General features: G+C 54.2%; 1 protein-coding gene across 3 annotated transcripts; it reads left to right on the forward strand.

Annotated features, from left to right (window-relative positions):
- ACP5 (acid phosphatase 5, tartrate resistant) lies at positions 1 to 4,321 on the forward strand. 3 transcript variants are annotated; one of them, XM_017869421.1, is made up of 8 exons: positions 70 to 176; positions 363 to 434; positions 820 to 929; positions 1,320 to 1,406; positions 1,668 to 1,928; positions 2,150 to 2,277; positions 2,406 to 2,751; positions 3,734 to 4,321. In XM_017869421.1, exons 1-8 carry the CDS (start codon positions 170 to 172, stop codon positions 3,974 to 3,976), a joined length of 1,254 nt encoding a protein of 417 aa, XP_017724910.1. In that variant the 5' UTR covers positions 70 to 169; the 3' UTR covers positions 3,977 to 4,321. The 3 variants fall into 3 exon arrangements, with proteins under 3 accessions (XP_017724908.1, XP_017724909.1, XP_017724910.1); XM_017869419.1 differs by lacking the exon at positions 820 to 929 and having other exon boundaries at positions 1 to 176; XM_017869420.1 differs by lacking the exons at positions 363 to 434; positions 820 to 929 and having other exon boundaries at positions 1 to 176.
- Positions 4,322 to 8,498: the final 4,177 nt, after the last annotated feature.

Genomic DNA, 8,498 nt, shown 5'->3' on the forward strand with positions numbered 1-8,498 from the left:
GGGGCGGGAAGGCCGAGGCGCCGGCCCTCCCCGCCGGGGCTCACCTGGGCCAGCCCCGAGCCCTCGAGCCGGACGAATCGGCCGCTACCTGCTTAAAGCTGGGGCCGTCCAGGAATGCGATCGCCTGCGGATCTGCAGCTGGGCACCGGCAGCAGCGCCCGCCCAGCCGATGGCAGGTGAGATACGCGCAGCCCCGTGGGAGGGGTCTCCGCCTGCCCTCATCACCCACTTCCTTCCCCTTGGTCGCTGCTGCAAGGCTGGGGATAGGGGGTAACAAATACTTCGCAGGGTGACCCGGGGAGATCTCTGAGCCAGTGGCCTCGGCGTTGAATGAGGGCTCTCTCTCCCGTCCGCCCTCGCAGGGACTGAAGGAACTCGTGAACGTTCGCAGACGTGTCTCAGTGGCGCCCAGCACGGAGGAGGCAGGCAGGGAGGTGAGGAGCAGGTCTGACCGGCCGCAGGTGCAGGGCCTCCTGCTCTCCGAGGCTGCAGTCCCGTGGAGGGCCTGCAGACAGCTGCCTAGACCATGAGGGTCAGAGGTCTACGGTCACGCGCGCTGTCACCAGCTAGCTGCCTCCTGCCTGGTTCCTCCTGCAGGAATGGGAGTCTAGGGGGAGGGGAGGGTGTGGGCAGGACTTCCTGGAAAAGGGAGGCCCGTTGGTGTTTATCTGTGGGGTGGAGCGAGGGCAGGGGGAGGACAGGGACACACACAGAGTGCCGCATTCAGATGTCAAACACACATCCCACACCAGACACGCAGCTCACCCTAGAGACGCGAGCCAGGCACACACATGGACACACACAAAACTCCATCCATAGGGATTCCCACCCAGTGCCACGTGAGAACACAGGCGTGCATCGCAGACAGGCCACACAGGCTCCGCGTACACGTTTGCAGCAACCCGGTCAGGTACAGAGCCGAGGCCCAGGTAGGTATGCTTAGCTGCACACAGGAAGCAAGACACACCCAGACATACACAGGCAAGCCCTTACTCAGAGAAAGAAGGTGCAGATGTGTCTTGGGTAATCGCAGCCACAGCCTCTCAAGCGAACACACACATACTGACACTCAGATACACAGACACACAGAGATACCCAGGACATGTCAAGCCCACAGCACAAACAGGCCCCTGCAGGTCGACCCGGAGGCTGTGTGGGCCGAGGCTGCTGCACACGTGTGCCCAGATCCTCCCACCCCCACCCCAATCCCGTGTCCTGCTCCAGGGAAGTCCAGGGCTCACATGACCCAAGGGGAGGGCTCCCGGGACAGCCCTCGGAGAAACTGCATCATCCTCACTAATGATCCACTTCCTCCCCAGGGAATAAAGGCTCAGGGACCAGCAGTTCTGCCCTGGAGCCCACCAGCCTCTCAGAGCCTCCAGCGACTGGCCTGTGTCTCCCCCAGGGTGAGTGCTGGGCAGGCTAGGTGGAAGGAGGGTGAAATGGGCCTGCGAGGCCATCTTGGTGCAGCTCGCCCTCTCACAGATCACCCCCCCTACCCTAAGCCAGCTTGTGCAGCCATGTCCTGAGAACTAGGGCACCAAGGGGTTCCCACAGGGGCAGCCTGCAGCAAGCGGTCTCCCTCTATCTCAGGGCAGGCGGGGGTCTGAAGGCCTCCCTGCCCTTGTCACAGCCCAGGCCACCTATGCTTGTTTCTCTTCTCCCAGATGGACATGTGGATGGCGCTGCTCTTCCTGCAAGCCTTGTTGCTACCCTCCCTGGCTGACGGTGCCACCCCTGCCCTGCGCTTTGTAGCCGTTGGCGACTGGGGAGGGGTCCCCAATGCCCCATTCCACACGGCCCGGGAAATGGCCAATGCCAAGGAGATTGCTCGGACCGTGCAGATCCTGGGTGCAGACTTCATCCTGTCTCTAGGGGACAATTTTTACTTCACTGGTGTACAAGACGTCAATGACAAGAGGTTCCAGGTCTGTGCCCAACAGAGTGGGGCAGGAGGTGGGGGCGGACAGTGGGGAGAAGCCACCTTACCTAGTGACCTTCCTTTGGAGAGGGCAGAGGGAAGGTGATGGGGCACCTTTGGGCGCCGGGAACATTCAATGTCTCCCTTACCCCTGGCCCCTGACTTGGTAGGAGGATCAGGGTAGCCAATGACCCCAGGGAAGGGGTCTGCCCTATCTGTTTGCTACAGGAGACCTTTGAGGACGTATTCTCTGACCGCTCCCTTCGCAACGTGCCCTGGTACGTGCTGGCTGGAAACCATGACCACCTCGGCAACGTCTCTGCCCAGATTGCCTACTCTAAGATCTCCAAGCGCTGGTGAGCCACCCTCAGCCCTGCCTCCCCCAGATCCTCACACAGCGGGGACACAGGGGCCCTGTGGCTTGAGCTGACCCTGGGACTTCCGCGCCCAAGATGTGAACCCACGACCTCTATCCCCTCCGCAGGAACTTCCCCAGCCCTTTCTACCGCCTGCGCTTCAAGATCCCACGGACCAATGTGTCTGTGGCCATTTTTATGCTGGACACAGTGACACTATGTGGCAACTCAGATGACTTCCTCAGTCAGCAGCCTGAGAGGCCCCGAGATGTGAAGCTGGCCCGCACACAGCTGTCCTGGCTCAAGAAACAGCTGGCGGCGGCCAGGGAGGACTACGTGCTGGTGGCCGGCCATTACCCTGTGTGGTCCATAGCCGAGCACGGGCCTACCCACTGCCTGGTCAAGCAGCTACGGCCACTGCTGGCCACATACAGGGTCACCGCCTACCTGTGCGGCCACGATCACAATCTGCAGGTGAGGGTCCTGTGGGCAGGATGGGAGCTGGGTGAGGGGGCCTCCATCCCAGCTGATGTCCACATGGCTGGGGTCCTCCCATTGTTTGAGGGGCTCCTGTGGCCTTCAGAATGTCTAGACTGTCCCTCAAATCTTGCTGTCTAACCAGGAAAACACTCCAAAGCCAGAATAATATCTTTGACTTGCCAATTTCTTTCTTTCTTTCTTTCTTTTTTTTTTTTTGAGACAAGGTCTCACTGTTTTTCACCCAGGCTGGAGTGCAGTGGTGCAAACAGGGCAATCAGGGCTTTCTGCAGCTTCAATCTCCCGGGCTCAGGTGATCCTCACACCTCAGCCTCCAGAGTAGCTGACACTACAGGCGTGTGCCACCACGTGCAGCTAATTTTGGCTTTTTTTTTTTCTTGAGAGGGAGTGCAGTGGCACGATCTCAACTCACTGCAACCTCCGCCTCCTGGGTTCAAGTGATTCTCTTGTCTCTGTCTCCCGAGTAGCTGGGATTACATGCATGCGCCACCACACCCTGTTAATTTTTATATTTTAGTAGAGACGGGGTTTCACCATGTTGGCCAGGCTGGTCTCGAACTCCTGACTTCAAGTGATCTGCCCGCCTTGGCCTCCCAAAGTGCTAGGATTACAGGTGTGAACCACCGCGCCCGGTCCTTGTGAATTTTTTTGTAGAGGCAAGGTCTCACTATGTTGCCCAGGCTGGTCTCAAATTCCTGGGCTCAAGCAATCCACCCGCCTCAGCCTCCCAAAGTGCTGGGATCACAGGCATGAGCCACCACACCTGGTCACCAATTTCTTACTAATTGCTCTACCTATGAAATAGGATTAATACACTCCTAACAGTTGGGAAACTGAAGCCAGGAGGGGTTACATACCTCAAGGTGACTCTGTGGTTAGGGTCAACTCGAGCCCTGGACCTTAGGCAGGCCCCTGCTCAAAGCTAGGTCTCCACTGACCCCTTGTCCTCCATCCTCAGTACCTGCAAGATGAGAACGGCGTGGGCTATGTGCTGAGCGGGGCTGGGAATTTCATGGACCCCTCGAAGCGGCACCAGCGCAAGGTCCCCAACGGCTATCTCCGCTTCCACTATGGGGCTGAAGACTCACTGGGTGGCTTTGCCTATGTGGAGATCAGCTCCAAAGAGATGACTGTCACTTACATCGAAGCCTCGGGCAAGTCCCTCTTTAAGACCAGCCTACCGAGGCGAGCCAGGCCCTGAACTCCCATGACTGCCCAGCTCTGAGGCCCGATCCCCACTGTTGGTGGGTGGGCCCTGCCGGGACCCTACTCACAGGCAGGCTTTTCCTCTGACCTGTGGCGCTGCAGCAGGGCAGGAAGGGGAATTACAGCTGATGAACTGTGGTGCCACGTGACCCTTGTGGCACAGATGCCCACGTATGTGAAACAGACATGGACATGTGTCCCAGCCACAGTGTTACGCTCTGTGGCTGGCTCACCTTTGCTGAGTTCCGGGATGCAGTGGGGGAGTAAGGGAAAGCTTCCTCCTAAATCAAGCATTTTTCTGTCACTGATGTTCAATAAAAGAATAGTTGCCAAGGCTGAACCAGTGCCACTGGCGTGTTATATTCTCCTGGTTAGAGTGGCTGGGCTCCCCTGAGCTGCTGTTCCTTGCCTCCATCTCTTACCCCATCCATAACCAAGTTGCCTTATCCATGGATGTGATTTTAAAATCCAAGCAGAGGCCAGCCTCGGGGGTTCACATCTGTAATCCCAGCACTTTGGGAGGCCAAAGCAGGTGGATTATTTGAAGTCAGGAGTTCGAGATCAGCCTGGCCAGCATAGTGAAACCCCATCTCTACTAAAAATACAAAAACTTAGGCTTACAGGCATGTACCTGTAGTCCCAGCTACTCGGGAGGCTGAGGCAGAAGAATCACTTGCACCTGGGAGGTGGAGGTTGCAGTGAGTCAAGATTGCGCCACTGCACTCCAGCCTGGGCAACAAGAGTGAAACTCTGTCTAAAAAAAAAAAAAAAAAAAAAAAAATTGACCAGTTGTGGTGGCAGGCGCCTATGGTCCTAGCTACTCAGGAGGCTGAGGCAGGAGAATTGCTTGAACCCAGGAGGCAGAGGTTGCAGTAAGCTGAGATTATGTCACTGCACTCCAGCCTGGGTGACGGAGCAAGAATCTGTCTCAATAAATAAATAAATAAATAAATAAATAAATAAATAAATAAATAAATAAAATGGGCCAGGCACGATGTCTCTTGCCTATAATACCAGCACTTTGCAAGGCCTAGGTGGGCGGATCACTTGAGGTCAGAAGTTTGAGACCAGCCTGGCCAACATGGTGAAACCCCATCTCTACTAAAAATACAAAACGTATCTAGGCGTGGTGACACATGTCTGTAATCCCAGCTACTTGGGAAGCTGAGGCAAGAGAATCGCTTGAGCCCCAAGGGTTTGGGGGTGAGGGGGATGGGGGGGTGAGGGCAGAGGTTGCAGTGAGCTGAGATTGTGCCACTGTACTCCAGCCTGGGCGATAGAGCGAGACTCTGTCTCAAATAAATTAATTAATTGAATAAAATTCAAGCAGAAAAAAGGGTACAACATAAAGCAAGTCTTCCTCCTCCCCATGGGCAACTAATATTCATCATTTTCTTTCTCTATATAGTCTACGCCTCCAAAATCATAACATTCCCTTTATTATTTTCTTTCTCTTTTTTTTGAGATGGAGTCTTATACTCTGTCACCAGGCTGGAGCACAGTGGCACGATCTCGGCTCACTGCAACCTCCGACTCCCAGGTTCAAGCGATTCTCCTGCCTCAGCCTCCCGAGTAGCTGGGATTACAGGCACACGCCACCACACCCACAGAGTCTTGCTCTGTCGCCCAGGCTGGAGGGCAGTGGCGTGGTCTTGGCTCACTGCAAGCTCCACCTCCTGGGTTCAAGCCATTCTCCTGCCTCAGCCTCCCAAGTAGCTGGGACTACAGGCCTCTGCTACCACGCCTGGCTAATTTTTTGTATTTTTAGTAGAGATGGGGTTTCACTATGTTGGCCAGGATGTTCTCAATCTCCTGACCTCGTGACCCACCTGCTTCGGCCTCCCAAAGTGCTGGGATTACAGGCATGAGCCACCATGCCCAACCTATTATTTTATTTCTTTACGGAGAGGGGTCTTGCTATATTGTCCAGGCTGGAGTGCAGTGGTGCAATCATAGCTCCCTGCAGCCTCAAACTCCTGGGCTCAAGCAATCCTCCTGCCCTAGCCTCTCAAGTAGCTAGGACTACAGGCACGCACCACCACTCCTAATTTTTAAATGTTTTTTTGTAGAGATGGGAGTCTTGTTCTGTTGCCCAGACCAGTTTTGTATTCCTGGGCTCGAGCAATCCTCCTGCCTCAGCCTCCCAAAGTGTTGGGATTACAGGCATGAGCTATTGCTTCCAGACTGTTTTTCAGAGACAGAGTTTTGCTATGTTGCCCAGGTTGGTCTTGAGCTCCTGGGCTCAAGTGATCCTCCCACCTCATCCTCCCAAGGTGCATGCCACTGCAAACACGTTCCCATTTTTTACACTAAAAGCAACACAATATACACATAGTTCTGCATGCGTTCCTGTTACTGGACTCCACTTTTTTTTTTTCTTTTTCAAGATGGAGTCTCACTCTGTTACCCAGGCTGGAGTACAGGGGTGCAATCTCAGCTCACTGCAACCTCCACCTCCTGGGTTCAACTGATTAAGCAATTCTCCTGCCTCAGCCTCCCAAGTAGCTGGGATTACAGGCCCCCACCACCACGCCTGGCTAATTTTGTATTTTTAGTAGAGACGGGGTTGCACCATGTTGGCCAGGCTGGTCTTCAACTCCTGACTTCAGGTGATTCACCTGCCTTGGCCTCCCAAAGTGCTGGGATTACAGGCTTGAGCCACCACGCCCAGTCCTGAATTCTTTCTTGCATAAGATCCAAGAACGCTCTCTTGGGGTCTGGATCGAGACCCCTTTCTTGTAACACTTCCAACGATTTTGCAGTCCTCAATGCCATAACAAATGACCTTGCCCATGCATTACCTATGTGGCAGACATGTTTGCCGGATTCCCAGGAAAAAGGAGCAAGACCGCCCTTCTTTTTGACAGCCACGAGGCTTCTGCCTGTCACTGGCTCCTTGCTAGTGCCCCTTGCAGGATTTTATTGGTTTTGGGGGTTGTTTTGAGAGACAGAATCTTGCTCTGTCACTCAGACTAGAGTGCAATGGTGGGATCACAGCTCACTGCAGCCTCAAATTTCCAGGGTCAAGTGATCCTCCTGCCTCAGCCTCCCAAAGTGCTGGGATTGCAGGCATCAGCCAAAGCGCTCAGCCTCGTTGAGGTCTTTTTTTTTTTTTTTTTTTTGAGATGGAGTCTCGCTCTGTCCCCCAAGCTGGAGTGCAGTGGCGAGATCTTGGCTCACTGCACCCTCCACCTCCTGGGTTCAAGCAATTCTCTGCCTCAGCCTCCCAAGTAGCTGGGATTACAGGAGCCCACCACCACACCTGGCTAATTTTTGTATTTTTAGTAGAGATGCAATTTCACCATCTTGGCCAGGCTGGTCTTGAACTCCTGACCTCGTGATCCACCCACTTCAGCCTCCCAAAGTGCTGGGATTACAAGTGTGAGCCATGGCGCCCAGCTGTGGTCTTTTTACATCTTTCCTTTTAGGCCGGGCACGGTGGCTCACGCCTGTAATCCCAACACTTTGAGAGGGTGAGGCAGGTGGATCAACTGAGGTCAGGAGTTTGAGACCAGCCTGACCAATATGGTGAAACCCCAACTCTGCTAAAAATACAAAAATTAGCTGGGCATGGTGGCATGTGCTTGTAGTCCCAGCTACTTGGGAGGTTGAGACAGGAGAATTGCTTGAATCCAGGAGGTGGAGGTTGGCAGTGAGCTGATATCGTGCCACTGCACTCCAGACTGAGCAACAGAGTGAGACTCTGTCTCTAAATAAATAGATTAAATAATAATTATTTCCCTCTTACCAACAAGGCTGCAGTGGTGGTCCCTGGACCAATGGTGTAAAAGTAATATGTAAGAAAACTTCTAGAAGCAGAATTATCTCAGGGCCAGGCCCAGTGGGTCACACCTGTAATCCCAGCACTTTGGGAGGCCGAGGCAGGCAGATCACCTGAGGTCAGGAGTTGGAGACCAGCCTGGCCAACATAGTGAAACCCTGTCTCTACTAAAAATAAAAAAAAATTAGCTGGGTGTGGTGGTACGTGCCTGTAATCCCAGCTACTCAGGAGGCTGAGGCAGGAGAATCACTTGAACCCAGGAGGCGGAGGTTGCAGTGAGCCGAGGTCACACCACTGCACTCCAGCCTGGGAAATAGAGTGAGACTCTGTTTCAGTAAAAAAAAAAAAAAAAAAAAAATTATCTCAGGGCCTGTTTCTTTCATAAACACTGAAAATGGAGTGCTAGACCTGATGTGACAGCTGCAGGGGAACACAGTTCCCCTCTGAGGGAGAGTTAGGTAATACCCACCCCGAGGCAACCCAAGTCGCCAGCACTAGGCAAGGCACAGGAACCCTTCCTTTGGCCCACCCTCAACCGCCACTTGCAACTGCTACATGGCAGGGACCCAATTATTTGGCTCCAGCTGCTTGTCTAGCAGAGTGAAATGAACCTGGACAAAATGTAACAGGGCTGAGCGCAGTGGCTCACACTTGTAATCCCAGCACTTTAGGAGGTGGGGGCAGGCAGATCACTTGAGGACAGGAGTTCAAGACCGGCCTGGCCAACATGGCAAAA

Source organism: Rhinopithecus bieti, unplaced genomic scaffold (genome assembly GCF_001698545.2).
Source record: "Rhinopithecus bieti isolate Rb0 unplaced genomic scaffold, ASM169854v2 scaffold_5025, whole genome shotgun sequence".
Classification (NCBI taxonomy): Eukaryota; Metazoa; Chordata; class Mammalia; order Primates; family Cercopithecidae; genus Rhinopithecus; species Rhinopithecus bieti.